General features: G+C 45.7%; 1 protein-coding gene across 2 annotated transcripts in view; it reads left to right on the top strand.

The window, feature by feature from the left end:
• Positions 1 to 208: 208 nt before the first annotated feature.
• Positions 209 to 15,630, top strand: part of RNF149 (ring finger protein 149) — a 32,679-nt gene continuing 17,257 nt past the window's right edge. For both annotated transcript variants that reach the window (XM_054830374.1, XM_054830366.1), the window contains exons 1-2: positions 209 to 849; positions 11,216 to 11,466. In XM_054830374.1, the coding sequence (XP_054686349.1) occupies positions 390 to 849; positions 11,216 to 11,466 (711 nt within the window). In that variant the 5' untranslated portion in view covers positions 209 to 389. The remainder of the gene's footprint in view (positions 850 to 11,215; positions 11,467 to 15,630) is intronic.

Raw genomic sequence — 15,630 nt, 5'->3', positions numbered from 1 at the left:
TGAACGAGCCCCTCCGCGCCGCGGGGCGGGCACGCGCCGGCAGCCTCGGGGGCGGGGCCGGCGGCGAAAGGGGCGGGGCGCTCCTCACAACGGCCGCTGGCCCCGCCCCGGCTCCCTCCCTCCCCCTCCCGGCATCCCTCGGGGGGAGGGGAGCCCTCCGTCGGGGCGGGGCCGCGCGTGCGCGGCCGGTCAGGCGGGGCGGGGCGGCCCGGCCTCCGCCTCGCCATTAGCCGCGGCGGCGGGCGGGCTCCGCCCGGAGCGGCGGGGGGGGTTACCTGCGCGGCGCCGGGAGGCCGCGGGGCAGAGCGAAGCGCGGTAGGCGGCGGAGCAACCTCCTTCCGCTCACTCCTGTTTGCGGCGGGCCGCGTCGCGGCGGCGGCGGCCGGGCCATGGTGCGGCGCGCCCGGCTGGCGCTGGTGGCGGCGGCGCTGGTGGCGCTGGGGGCGCCTGTGGGTCAGGGAGCGCGGGCCCTGGAGTGGTACACGGCGTGGGTGAGCACGGCCTACGTGGAGCCGCTCAGCAACCGCACGGTGCGGGGCAACACGGAGAGCGGCCGTTACGGGGACAGCTCGCCCAAGGAGAGCGCCCAGGGCCTGGTGGGCATCCCCCGCGGCGCCTCGCCCCGGCACATGGAGGGCTGCGCCACTGACACCGACTACGACGTGCCGCTGCCGCCCGGCGGCCGCGGGCCCCCCGAGGGCGACCCGCCACCCTGGATCGCCCTGGTGGCCCGCGGCGGCTGCACCTTCAAGGACAAGGTCACCAACGCGGCGCGGAAGCGGGCGGCCGCCGTGGTCATCTACAACGAGGCCCGGTTCGGCAACAGCACCGTCTCCATGTCCCACCTGGGTGAGCGGCGGCGGGGACGGGGCGGGTGGCGGCTTTGTCTAATGCGGGTCCGCCTCGGTGGCGCGGGAGCGCGGCTCTGCGCGGTGAGGGATGGGGACGGGGGGAGGCAGAAATCCCCGTGAAAACGGTGCAGAGAGCCGGGATTCTGTTTCCTCTTTCCCCTTCCTTCAAACGGTCCTAGGAGAACGCCGGGACCGTCTTCTATCTTGCGAGTTACGGCCCGGGTGTCAGGGAGAAGACGCGGCGAAGCCATCGAAACGGGTGGCCGTGTAACAGACTGCGGTGGGAGGCATGGCGCGGGGGGGCCGGGGACGGCACACGGCTTCATTTAGAGCTGCCTTTTTGCTTTGTACCCCCTGGCGGAATGGCTACGGCCGTGGCAGGTAGGCTGCTTTCCCCAGGCCGTGAGGAAACACGCCAGGTATCCTGAAGATGCCGCCTGGTGCCTTTGAAGTCATAGCCGTAGCTATTTGAAGATAGCTTTTGGTACGGGCTTTATGGTAATAGCTTCATCGTCCTCTCCTGGGCAGGTCTGTAGGGGACAGGAGAGAGAGAGATAAGCATCAGGTAATTCCTGACCGCTTGCGAATGTGGTAGGAAAACTGAAGCCTAGAGAAGGGTGTTGACTTGGCTTGTCTGAGCGTGCTGATGATCTGTAGCCTACAGAAGGGGTCTGTGATTTTTGCTGAGATAAGGACCCAGATGTTCTGTCGTTGCAGTCTGTGCTCAGGCTATGACACTAAAGTCTTGCTGGGTTTTTATGAACATGACAAGATCAAATGCTTAAATCAAAGGGGGGAAAAACCCCTTAAAACTCTGCCATAAAGTCCGTTTGCATTTGTAGACTTGTGAGGAATTGGAAAGTCTTCAGAGGGGGGTATAAAGACAAAGCAAACTAAGTAAAAAATGCTGCAGATGTGTTTCACGCAGTCCTGGTACAATGAGTTTGTTAATGCCCAGGCTACTTTTTTGGTGGTAAGGAGGAGGAAGACCAGGGAATCAATTGAAATAGAACCGTAATTTGTTTCTACAGGAAACAAATCTACTTTTTTTAATAAAGTGAGCTGAAAAATCTCGGTTAAGGAGCTGTTGCTTCATAGCACGTGTAATGTATTGGGTGAAAAAAAGGTCTCTCTTCTTGGAATCCCAAGTGGCACCAACTTGGAGGTTGGAAGTGTGATTACCCTTCCTCTTAGCCTGCTGCTTGCTTGGGTAGATCAGCCTAGCTCATATCTTGTGTTCTTAATCAACTGTGAAAGTGGAGGTGGGATGCTATGTAAGATGTACCTTTTGATTTTGATCCTATGTGGCAATTAAGGTACTTTGGGTAATAATTCCTTCCTCTTTACCAGCTGTCAGTTTCTTTTTCTTGTTGTTACCCTGTATTGACCAATCAGTACTTTTCTTTCCTGTGGGAATTTTCCCATGTTCCTCTCCATGCCCTGTCATAGCCTCTCATAAATGTTATTTGCTCTTTTTGTGGAATTTCTTCCTCCTTTTCTCATCTTGCTTATTTTATCAGATTTTTATGGTTTTCTCTTTTTCTGCTATCATCTCTGTGCTGTGGAAGACCTTCTTGGGCTTATGCACAGGTTTGGACTTGCTGGGGTAGTTACATTTGTCAGTGGTATAAAAAGAAGCGCTACGTGATTGCTGGGTTTTTTTTTCCCTTAAACTGGCAGAATGTTGCTGATAAGATCTCTGTGTATGTAGAGAGTGTAATTTTAGTATAGTATATGTACAAGAGTACGTTTGTACTTATACTGACTTTGCAAATGCAGGTTGGACCTCAGGATGGTTTGGATGGGGCAGGAATGTGGTAATATATCACAATATAATCACTATCTCTGCTGGAGTAACAAATCTGTTTCATGTTCAAAACTCTCAAGTGTGTAAATGTTTATATTTTTCATTGTACTTTGGGAATATAGGGAAGAATTACTGTTAGTGTTTTAAGTCTTGGATTTTTTGAAGGAGGAGGAGTGCTGAGAACAAATACTCTGGGAAATCTGCAGTGCTGCAACTAAGGAGTGGAGTTATATGCATAAGAAACATCCACTTAATGGATTTGCAGTTAGTGGCGCTGAAAACTGTGTGAGATGGAACAATGGTTACGGCTGCTAGAGGCACAACCTGAATTACGTGAGGGTGATAAATGGGTAACTTTTCTGATCTCCAGGTTTCATCTTTTCGTCCTCCTGAAAGAAAACTGGCCTTTGATCTTTCTGGTGTGTATGATGCATGTGTGCTTTTGTTGGTGGTGGTTTTGGTGATTTCAGACTTCAACTTGAGGAAAAAGAGATCAGCGAAGAAGTCATTTGCTCTAGCTGGTGTCAAAGCATTTGATAAAGGACAAATATTCCAAATATTCTGCAGTTCATTTTTCATGGATAACCTGTGTGCTTCATGAGAGTGCAGCAAGTAAGGATTTTAATTGAAGTTTTGGAGCAGCAGGGCCCAGAGTTTGAATATGTATCTCCTAAAAGAAGGTTCTTCAAATATGACTCTACTGATGTGTCTCATGTTTTTCAGGCCTTTGCTCTCATTCTGAATTATGTTGTTGAAAATGCTGGATGACTTCTCTCTTTGAGGGAAGTAATAATGAAACAACTTCACATGTGGCTGAGGAGGTTTTTTTCCAGTGGAAGATACTCATTTTACCCAAATGACTCAATGGGTTGTACTTCAGCTATTGAATCTGAGTACTATAAACTCAAACTTCAGTTTTACAGGAATATAGACTTCACAAGCAGTCTTAATTCTGTGTATTTTTGGTGGTGAACTTAATATAATATAAAGGCTTCAAATTCCTTTCCAAAACCAAAATAAATTTTGTATGTAAATATTAGCTGGTAGTGGGTTGGAGAGGAGTCTGGAGAAGCAAGGTGTGGAGAGCAGACTAAGGAGAGTTAGAGGCTCAGTGCTGGTCGAGAAATTAGGGGGAGGCAGAGGTATATTGCAGTGGAAAGAGAAAAGGGTCTTCTCATCCTGTATTTTTCTGTTATACTTCATGCTGGGCATCCAGCTATCTCTAAATCCCCTCTCAAGCTAGGATTTGGTGATCCTTATCAGAACGTAAGTTTGATAACTTGAAGACTATGGAATAACATATGATTGTGCTTGACAACCATGCAGTGTTGTGGAGGAAGGGGGACTGGCCATAGTCATTTGAAGATAGATCTGAAGTGGAGCTTTGGTGCATGGCTTGTGGGTTTAAGGGAAGCTTGGGACTTAGCTTGAGTATGTGACTTTTGCTACATAAAGAAAATGATCTTTGATTTGGCGGAGCTTTTATGCAAGTATATTGAGCAACACAGATGCAAACGAATTTGTACTCATGATTTTAAAAGCTCATGCTAGCTCCAAAGCAGCACAGTTTGGGTTATTTTGGGATGTACTTCAACCCTTTGCTACATTGCTTTCAGCATGTCATGGTTTAACCCTGCAGGCAGCTAAAGCAACCACACAGCCATTCGCTCACTGTCCTCCCAGTGGTATGGGGGAGAGAATCAAAAAGAAAAAGGTAAAACTCATGGGTTGAGATAAAGACAGTTTAATAGGACACAAAAAGAAGAGAATAATAATAATAATGATGATAAAAGAATATACAAAACAAGTGATGCACAGCACAATTGCTCACCACCTGGAACCAATGCTTAGCCAGTTCCTGAGCCTCCCAGCCAACTCCCCCAGTTATATACTGAGCATGATGCCATATGGTATGGAATATCCCTGTGGCCAGTTTGGGTCAGCTGTCCTGGCCATGTCCCCTCCTAGCTTCTTGGGTGCCCCCCACCTTCTCCTTGGCAGGGCAGTATGAGAAGCTGAAAAGTCCTTGACTGCTTGGCAACAACTGAAAACATGGAGTGTGTTACCAACATCATTCTCATCCTAAATCCAAATCACAGCACTATATGAGCTGCTAGAAGAAAATTAACTCTATCCCAGCCAAAACCAGGACACAGCACTACTCAGGATTCTCAAGTGGTGCGTAACTTGTGTATTACTGATGCTTTCTACTGAAAGCTTCTGATACTGTACTACTGAAATTCTTGTTTAACTCAGTGACTGTATGATGTTGAGCTACTATGTTGTTCTGAAGAAGCAGGAGTAACTTCAAAATTATTATACCTATTTTTTATATAAGAGTGGATGTGTGTTGGAAACGAATGTGGAAAGAGGAGTGCGTACCAGTGTTGACTGCTTGACTACTTGACTCTTCTGGTTACGCATCCTCCTTCTTGAGGCAGATGAAAACACAACACAGACCAGGGATTTGGTGAGATGAGGTTGGGGCAGATGGTTGAGACAAAGCTTGTCATAGGAGTACTGTTAAGTATTTGGTAAAGATCAGATCCATTTGTTTGGACCAGGAGCTAAAGAGGATATTCAATGTTAATTGTGGTAATATTAGTAGGGTGCCTGTGCTTAAATAGATCTCAGGACTGACCTCAAACATTTTTACCAAGTTGCCCACTCTGGGAGCTTTCTGGTATTTCTCATGAGGACAAAAACTAGAATATGTCTGCAGTTGGTTTCCAGATGATAGAAAATTATCTTTATTGTCTGTAGGCATGCATGGGAATAAATATGAATAGTTTGGGATGCCTGGAATCAAGATCTGTATCTGTACTACTTTTGCCTCATCAGGAGAGTGCTATTTTCCTTTTGCAAGAGAAGACTAGCAATACTAGCAGTAAAACTGACCTTGGCACACTGGCAGGAAACATACCTTCATCTTCAGAGTTCCAAATTTGCCCTCGTTTCCAGGTATCCTAAGGATCTGCTAGCTTTCATTGCTTTAATTGGATGGTAATGTTAAAAAAAAAAAAACCAAACCAAAAACAACCAAAGCATAAAAACCCCCACATACCAGATGTCAAATCTGATTCCACTGAAGCATGCTACTTGAAGTAAGCAGGGGTTTGGCAGAACTGCTACCTTGGACTTTTTGAGGGCAGACTTTGGCCTGTGTAGGAGACTAGTTGGCAGAGTCCTTTGGGAGGCAGCCCTGATGGGCAGAGGAGTCCAGAAAGGCTGGACATTCTTCAAGAAGGAAATCTTAAAGGCACAAGAGCAGGCTGTCGCCATGTGCTGAAAGATGGGCTGGCAGGGAAGACGACCGGCCTGGCTGAACAGAGAGCTTCGGCTGGAACTCAGGAAAAAAAGGAGAGTTTATGGCCTTTGGAAGAAGGGGCAGGCAACTCAGGAGGACTACAAGGATGTCGTGATGCTCTGCAGGGAGAAAATTAGAAGGGCCAAAGCCCAGCTAGAACATAATCTGGCTACTGCTGTAAAAGACAATAAAAATGCTTCTATAAATAGATTAGAAACAAAGAGGGCTAATGAAAAAAACCATCCTTTATTGGATGTGCGGGAAACATAGTGACAAAGGACAAGGAAAAGGCTGAGGTGTGTAATTCCCTCTTTGCCTCAGTCTTTAGCAGTAAGACCACTTGTCCTCTGGGTACCCAGCCCCCTGAGCTGGAAGACAGGGAGCAGAATGAAGCCCCCATAATCCAAGGGGAAACGGTTAGCGACCTGCTACACCACTTAGACACACACAAGTCTATGGGGCCAGATGGGATCCACCCAGGGGTACTGAGGGAGCTGGCGGAAGTGCTCACCAATCCACTTTCCATCATTTATCAGCAGTCCTGGCTAACCAGGAAGATCCCAGTTGGCTGGAGGTTGGCCAATGTGATGCCCATCCACAAGAGGGGCCAGGAGGAGTATCCAGGGAACTACAGGCCTGTCTGACCTCGGTGCAGGGGAAGGTTATGGAGCAGATCGTATTGAGTGCCATCACATGTCACGTACAGAATAACCAGGTGATCAGGCCCAGTCAGCATGGGTTTATGAAAGGCAGGTCCTGCTTGACTAACCTGATCTCCTTCTATGACAAGGTGACCTGAGTAGTGGATGAGGGAAAGGCTGTTGATGTTGTCTACCTAGACTTTTGTAAAGCCTTTGATACTGTTTGCCACAGCATTCTCCTGGAGAAACTGGCTGCTCATGGCTTGGTATATGCTTTGCTGGGTAAAAAAAGTGGCTGGATGGCCGGGCCCAAAGAGTTGTGGTGAATGGAGTTAGATCCAGTTGGCGGCCGGTCACAAGTGGTGTTCCCCAGGGCTCAGTACTGGGGCCAGTTCTCTTTGATGTCTTTATCAATGATCTGGAGGAGGGGATCGAGTGCCCCCTCAGTCAGTTCGCAGATGATACCAAGTTGTGTGGGAGTGTTGATCTGCTTGAGGGTAGGAAGGCTCTACAGAGGGGTCTGGACAGGCTGGATCAATGGGCCGAGGCCAACTGTATGAGGTTCAACAAGGCTCAGTGCCAGGTCCCGCACTTGGGTCACAACAACCCCATGCAACGCTACAGGCTTGGGGCAGAGTGGCTGGAAAGCTGCCCGGTGGAAAAGGACCTGGGGGTGCTGGTCGACAGCTGGTTGAATATGAGCCAGCAGTGTGCCCAGGTGGCCAAGAAGGCCAGCAGCATCCTGGCTTGTATCAGGAATAGTGTGGCCAGCAGGATGAGGACAGTGATCGTCCCCCTGTACTCGGAACTAGTGAGGCCGCATCTTGAGTGCTGTGTTCAGTTTTGGTCTCCTCACTGCAAGAAGGACACTGAGGTGCTGGAGTGTGTCCAAAGAAGGGCAGCAAAGCTGGGGAAGGGTCTAGAGCACAAGTCTTATGAGGAGCAGCTGAGGGAGCTGGGGTTGTTTAGCCTGGAGAAAAGGAGGCTGAGGGGAGACCTTATTGCTCTCTACAACTTCCTGAAAGGAGGTTGTAGCCACGTGGGTGTGGGTCTCTTCTCCCAAGTAACAAATGATAGGATGAGAGGAAATGGCCTCAAGTTGTGCCAGGGGAGGTTTAGGTTGGATATTAGGAAAAATTTCTTCACCGAAAGGGCTGTCAATCATTGGAACAGGCTGCCCAGGGAAGTGGTGGAGTCACCATCCCTGGAGGTATTTAAAACATGTGTAGATGTGGTGCTTAGGGACATGGTTTGGTGATGCATTTGGCAGTGTTAGGTTTATGGTTGGACTCGACGATCTTAAAGGTGTTTTCCAACCTAAATGATTCTATGATTCTCAACCTAGAAGAGAAAACAATTTTACTCTAGCAGAGTAAAAATGTGGTTATTTATTGCAAAATTAGGAAGTGATAGAAGGGTAAAGCCAACAAAATGTACTCTCAGTAGATAGGTGTATGTAATACTTGGAGTTCTTTTATAAATGTGATTTGAGGTCTCCCGAGTTGCATTGCAGTTGAAAAAGCTGATGGAATGACTCAACAGCATTTCAGTCTTTGAATAATGTGTTTCAGAACAGAAGTCTAAAATTAGTGAGGAATGAGTTAAAGCCTTTAGTCTTACAGGCTGCTCAGGACAACTGCTTCTCTGAGACTGCTCTTGCTCCTTTTGTAATAGTGGATCACAATTATTTTTTTTTCTTCCCTTCCTTCTGTCTCTTGGCCTTCAAGACCATTGTGTTTAGTTGCATGTATTTTTAATGGCAGCTTCATCACCAAGTCTTTAAAACTGTTAAAATGCTTTTAATGGGCATTTATTTAAAAATGTATGGTATACTTGTGTTAGTTCTAAACCTAGAAGGTGTCACAGTGTCTAGCAGCCATTGCACAAAAGTATCCTGACTTCCATTTCAGGGAAGTAACTGGCTGATAGTTGGACATGCTAGTGACAAAACAGAGAAAGGCATTACTGATTGTTTTGAGGTTTTTAAATACCTTTTTGTAAGAAACCATGCAGAGAGCTAGATAGCAGGATTAAACTGACTCAGGATTTTGGGACTGAGGAGGAAACCCTTATTGATTGAAAAATCTAGTCTGCCTCTAATCTCGAAACTTTCTTTTCTTCCTCAAGCCTGAATGGAACCACATAAATCTTTCCTATACTGTTCACTTGCCATCCTTAGGCACCCCTCCTGTTATTTGTAACTCTTACAGTTGATTAAGGACATCGGACCTAATCTTCTGATTTAGGTGTGTGGATAACAGTTCTCAGCGATGTGAGATAAATTTCTACGTTTATATGTTCTTTTCTTGTTAACTTCCTGTGTGGGTTGTACAGGGTCAGAAAGCAGGGGGTGTTTCACACACTCTCTTTGTGAGAGTCATAAGTCTGGTAATGCTTTCATAGAATCACAGACTGTTTTGGGTTGGAAGGGACCTGAAAGATCATCTAGTTCCAGCCCCCCTGGCATGGGCAGGGACACCTTCCGCTAGACCAGGTTGTCCAAGGCCCCATCCAACCTGGCCTTGAACACTTCCAGAGGGGACATCCACAGCTTCTCTGCACAAAGTGATCCAGTGCCTCACCATCTTCATAGTAAAGAATTTCTTCCTGAAGTAAGAGGTGCTGGTTCAGAGAGGAAAAATAATTAACCAGTTTTTAGTATGCTAGGACTTGTGGTATCGTGTGGATCAGCATGGTGGTGGTGACTATAAGTAATTAGCAGAGCCTAGTTGCTTGTGGATTTGTCTTGGTCTTCAGCTTCACTGCTTTGTGTCTCCTAACGCACCTGCCAGGCAAGGCAACACATGCTGGGAGCTGGGTGGGTGCTGCTGGTGAGCCAAGTGGGTGCCTGAGGGGAGGCACAAGTGGGGCCTTTTCCCAGTAACATCTTTTTTTTGTCTCTCCACACCATCCTCAAAACTTCCAGAAGTGTAACCCCGTTTGGAAAATCTGCTTTCTTGCTGGGCCTGGATCTGCCAGAACATGTATAATGGTTCTTACAGTAGATGACCAGAAGTGGGATGGTTGCATAAGGTGAAGCTGAAAAAGGGTAACTGGCATTGAGATGGGAAGATTATTCAACTAGTAACTGGAACTTTTAGTATTTCATCCATAGCAGACTGTCTACACCTTACAGAGGCAGGAGCTGCTGTGTACAGAAGTGAAACTTCTGCAAATTCCCCTTGGCATGGTAGCAGAGTGACCAGGTTGATGGGGTGTCACAGCCAGAACCATCTCAACTAAAGGAGTTTGTTTTAAATATTTCAGGCAAATAACTCTTTGTCTTAGTAGGCAGAGAGGTGGGTGAGTCTGGAATGCTGCTTTGAGTTTTGAAAATCCTTGCTTGATGTAATGTTATAAATTAGGCAACCATTTTTTTTGACATAGCTTCTCAGCAGTGAATCTAACACAGCCGGGAGGGGAAAAAAGGCTTTAAGTGTTCAGCAGGAGGTCTTGTTGCAGGTAGGTAACGATGTGAATCTAAAAAGGTAGCTGTGACATTACAGCTTTAGCTTTTTGGTTAGGAAAACCCCCTCCTTTCTTCTTCCTCTGCTATCTCTCTGAATCAAGCTTAGTTTCACTTTTTCTCAGAGGTAGGAGTGCAAAGTAAGCTATAAAGCCATAACTTATCAAGGGTGTATAGCAGTGTTGGTACACACAAAGAACTATTCAAATAAAAATAGCATAGACCAGTGAAAAGGAGACATTTTAAACTACATTTGTTTGTAATTTATTTTGTAATACTTAGGTTAGATGTTTCTGAGACAATACTGGAGATGCTTCCAGACAAAATGGAGTAAGATTCTAGTCACAGAGGATCTTTGGTGTCTGCTAGTTGGTCTTGACAGTATCTTATTGGTTTTGGTGGCAGTATGGTGGTTAAAGGTTTTTTGGTGGTGTTTTTTGTTTGTTTGGAAATAGATGCTGTTTCATATGGATTGAGTGCTTTCAAGTTTTAATATAATAGGAAAATCCTTTGATTCCCAATGCTTCCAAAAGAGTCTCAAAGTATTTCTTGACAAGACCTTGTCATGAAGTTTCATTACATTTTGAATATTTAGTATTGAAGAATCTTTAAGTATTTCAATGTTTAATATTAAATATCTGAATATTTTTTCTCTTTTTATTCATGTATCCAGTGTAATTGTGCTATGGATTCAGATTCAGACTTAATTGAATGTGTCTCTCTTTGTGGTATTCACATACTGTCTCCAGCTGCAGCTAAAATTTCCACACTGACAAATAAAAGACCAGCTGTTCCTGAGTTGCATAGTAGAACTTCAGCAGGATGAGATACGTGTAACTTGCCTGGGTTTTTTGCATGGCATCCACATCCCGCCTCACTATGTGGAATGAGGAGTATAGGACCTTGAACAGTAAAGATGCATCTGTTGAACTTTATTGTGTGTTTGGGAGTTTCATAAAGTAAATAAAGGGTTCTTTACTAGTAAACTTTATATCAAGTCTGCTGTGCCTGAGAACCTCAGAGGTTTTCCTGTAACTTTGCTCACTGCTCTTAACTGAAGAGGCTCAAACTACCATCAAGCCAGAATGCTGAAATTTTCACTGTGATGACTGACTTTCTTTTTTCTTTTTCCCCCTCCAACAGGAACAGGAAATACAGTGGTGATAATGGTTGGCTATCCAAAAGGAATAGAGATATTGGAGCCAGTACGAAGAGGGATTCCAGTAAAAATGACTATTGTTGTTGGCACGCGACATGTTCAGGAATATATTAGTGGTCAGTCGGTTGTGTTTGTAGCCATCGCCTTCATCACCATGATGATTATATCACTCGCTTGGCTTATATTTTACTATATACAACGTTTCCTGTATACAGGATCACAGTTTGGAAACCAGGTAATTGGAGATGATGATGCTTTAGATTATTTACCATCTTCTCATGTCAAATCTGTTGCCTAACTTTGCTTGCTTATTGAAGCATTCTTGAAGATCTGTGCCTTTTTGCTACTTTAATATCTGTGAATGCTACTCAATAATGGTTAGTGAGGCTAATAAGTGTGTGACTTGGCATCACAAGTTTGGCTAGTTGTAATTATTAGATGCCTGTATGAAGTTGTGAAAACTACATTTAGCCACTTGTGAACCACTGAGTAAAGGCAGCTTCTTGTGTGATTTGTCACCTCACTTAAACTTAACTTCCTTTTGACATGAGAAATTATTTTCATTTTTCGGTAATTTTCATTCTGAAAGTACTAATTTCCCTAATTAGATTTTTTCTAATGTAAAGGGACCATGGTAATTTTTTTTCTTAAGACCCACAAGTAATTAAGGCTAAAATTTTGGTTCTAAAGCTTTATGAAAACTTCTTTTGATACTTGTAATCGTACTATTCCACTGTAGAGTGGAGACCAGAATGGTACCAGAATAGAAGGAGCATGTGTGGTGAGATTCAGCTCTTGGACTATCTGAAGCACTGAGTGCTGGGAGTACTGGGAAGGTCAGGAGGGAATAATTTTGCTCCTTAATTAGCCCCTTCCAAATCCTTGTTTTAGTTTGAAAGGTAAAAAAAAGTGAGCTTTCCTTCCCCCCCCCCCCCCCTCCCCGAGGGAAGTACTTCATTATAGAATAATTTGGGTTGGAAGGGACCTCTGGAGGCTATCTGGTTTAAACCCCCACACTCGAGGGCAACTTACATGGAGTTGTTGAGGGTGTAGTCCAGCTGAGTTTTCAAAATATCTTTGGATGGCACTTCCCTGTGCTTTTCAGCTCTTGCAGATAGGTTAGGTTCCTTCCAAGGTCATCAGCAGTTCTACCACAGTTCTCTACTAAGAGTGAAAAAGAAAGTTGTGCTTGTTTTTCTTTGCAAGCAGTTCTCTGTGGGTTTTTTAATCCTCAGTTCAGAACAAAAAAAGTTTCAAAAGACTGCTTATCATGTGAACTTCCCCTGTCTTCTGCTTGAACCTGTAGATTCTGGGTTTGGGGGAGGAAGGAAGGGAATTTGTTTGTCTTCAGGAGTCTGAGCTCTGATTATGACTTGCAGGATTCTTCTAGGAAAATAATTTATCTTTTTGGTAATTGAGGATAACACATGGGACTTCTGTATTGGTTAAACTTGTAGTCTACTTGAAATGTTGGTTCCCTAGAGTCTTTTTTTCTCAGAATGTAAGTTCTAAGACTTAAAGCTTAGTATACTTTCAAGAAAACAGAATTTTTGAGAAGTATTTATAGAAAAAGGGGTGTGTTTTTTGTGTTGTAACAGTTGTTTGATGAAGAAAGCTGCTTCTTCCTGTTATCTTGGCTTTAGGGTAGTGTTGTGGTTTAGACCCAGCTAACACGTGGCCGCTTGCTCACTTGTTATCCCCCCGCCCCCATCCCTGGTGGGACAGGGAGGAGAATTGGAAGAAAAAGGTAGAACTCATGGGTTGGGATAAGGACAGTTTACTGGGACAGCAAAGGACAAGGAAAACAATACTTATAAAAGATTATACAAAGTGGGTGATACATAATGTAATTTGCTCACTACCTGGAGCCCAATGCTTAGTTTGTCCTGCAGCAGTGACCCCTTGTCCCTGGCCAGCTCCCTTTATATACTGAGCATGAAGTCATGTGGTATGGAATATCCCTTTGGCTAGTTTGGGTCAGCTGTCCTGGCTGTGTCCCCTCCCAGCTTCTTATGAAAGCTAACTCTATCCCAGCTGAAAACGAGGATATTATCCACCCCTTATTCTATACCATCTACGTCATGCCCAGATCCTACACTTTACAATTAATCACCACTGCTCTTCCTGTTTTTGATATGTATAGATAGATACAGAGATATCATTCCCTTAGTCTGCGGGCTGTCCCTCTAAAATGTCCCTTGAGTTGAGTTAGTCCATGACTTTGGGCTCCATCTGTCATAACAGTCTTTCAGGGCAGGAGAGATGGTGTGTGCTGTTGGATTGTTGCACGCTGCATTTGGAACTTGTGGCTGGTGTGTCTGGCATGGTCTGTGCCCGCAGTCTGCGCACTGAAGATGTTGATCTTGAAGTTGCTGAAGCCAGTTCAAGTTCCATCATCACTGCACTTTGCTCGGTTTCATAAAGTTAATCCTTCATTAATTTGGGTGATTCTTACTTTAATACCGTTGATACAGCCTGTAGCAATTGTAGTAGTGATGACATACAATGGCAGGGATATTTAGCAATTAACATAATACAATTTAATTTATTGGCTATTCTCACCTAAGATTAAATCCCCTTCTCACCCTAAATCAAATCAAGTATGCATCAGACTTCCCCATCCTTACGCATCACCCACCAAGTGCACCCAGGTCCTTGAGCAAAAGCAATCCCATGGATAGGTTTGCCTTTGCCTGAAGCGGGGATAACCCAGGCTGTCTTCCCCAGCATATTCTTCATGTGCAGTACAGGGACTTTATCCGCTTCTACAGTGCATGGAAGTTTTGATTGGGCAGAGCCAGCTTGCTTGGCAGACCCCCTAGTGTTGACTGACCAGGTGGCCTTAGCTAAATGGGTATCCCGATGTTTGAAGGTCCCACCACCCGTTGCTCTCAGTGTAGTCTTTAGCAGCCCATAGTATCATTTGATTTTCCCAGAGACTGGTGCATGACAGGGGATGTGATACACCCACTCAATGCCCAGGTGGCTCTTTGGCCCAGGTGTCTATGAGGGTATTTTGGAAATTAGTCCTGTTGTCTGACTCAATTCTTTCTGGGATGCCATGTCACTACAGGACTTACTTTTCAAGGCCCAGCATATTGTTCTGGGCAGTGGCATGGGGCACAGGATGTGTTTCCAGCCATTCAGTGGTTGTTTCGACCATTGTAAGCACATGGTGCTTGCCTTGGTTGGTTTGTGGGAGTGTGATGTAATCAGTCTGCTAGGCCTCCCCATATTTCTATTTCAGCCATTGTCCTCCATACCAGGAAGACTTTAACTACTTGGCTTGCTTGATTGCAGCACGTTTCATGTTCATGGATCACCTGTGCAATAGTGTCCATGGTCAAGTCCACCCCTTGATCACAGGCCCATCTGTATGTTGCATCTCTTTCTTGATGGCCTGAGGTGTCATGGGCCCACCAAGGTATAAATAATTCACCCTTATGTTGCCAGTCCAGATCCACCTGAGCCCCTTCAATCTTAGCAGCCTGATCCACCTGCTAGTTGTCTTGATGTTCCTCAGTGGCTCAACTCTTGGGTACATGGGCATCTACATGATGTACTTTTACAACCACCTTCTCTAGCCGGGAAGCAATATCAGCAGGCCAGGTGGGCTTTATGGTGAAACTGGCTTTCAGAAGAATTTGAACTATTTTCTTCCCTTTCTCAGGAACTTCTGCTGTATTGCCCCATATGATGATGTTGTCAATGTATTGCAGCATCACCCCATTCCAGTGCAGTCTGGATCAGTCCATGGCAAATGGTGGAGCTGTATTTCCACCCCTGGGGCAGTTGATTCCAGGGTGCTGGAAGCCCCTCCAAGTGAAAGCAAACTGTGGTCTGCACTCTGCCACCAAAGGGATTAAGAAAAACACATTAGCGATACCAATTGTGGCGTACCACTTGGCTGCCTTTGACTCCAGTTCATATTGAAGTTCTGGCGTGTCTGACACGGCAGCACTCATTGGTGATGTGACTTCATTCAGGCCAGGATAGTCTACTGTCAGCCTTCACTCTCCATTGGACTTCTGCACTGGCAGACTGCATGGGACTGTTAAAGGGTGAGCGAGTTCTGCTGATCACTCCCCAGCTCTCCAATTGACGAGTCAGCTTATGGATGGGAACCAGGGAGTCTCGGTTGGTGTGATATTGCTGTCAGTGCACTGTTGTGGTAGTGATTGGCACCTGTAATTCTTTGACCCTTAGCAACCTCACAAGGGAAGGGTCCCCCGAGAGACCAGGCAAGGTAGTCAGCTGTTTCATTTCCTCTGGCTCCAAGGCAGCTATGCCAAAAGCCCACTGGTACCCTTTTGGGTCCTCGAAATACCTTCTCTGGAGGCAGTCTATGCCAAGGATGCAGGGAGTCTCTGGGCTGGTCACAATGGGGTGCTTCTGCCAC

This window comes from Grus americana, chromosome 1 (genome assembly GCF_028858705.1).
Source record: "Grus americana isolate bGruAme1 chromosome 1, bGruAme1.mat, whole genome shotgun sequence".
Lineage (NCBI taxonomy): Eukaryota > Metazoa > Chordata > Aves > Gruiformes > Gruidae > Grus > Grus americana.
The sequence above is the reverse complement of the archived record's forward strand: the minus strand, read 5'-3'. Positions and strand labels throughout refer to the sequence as shown.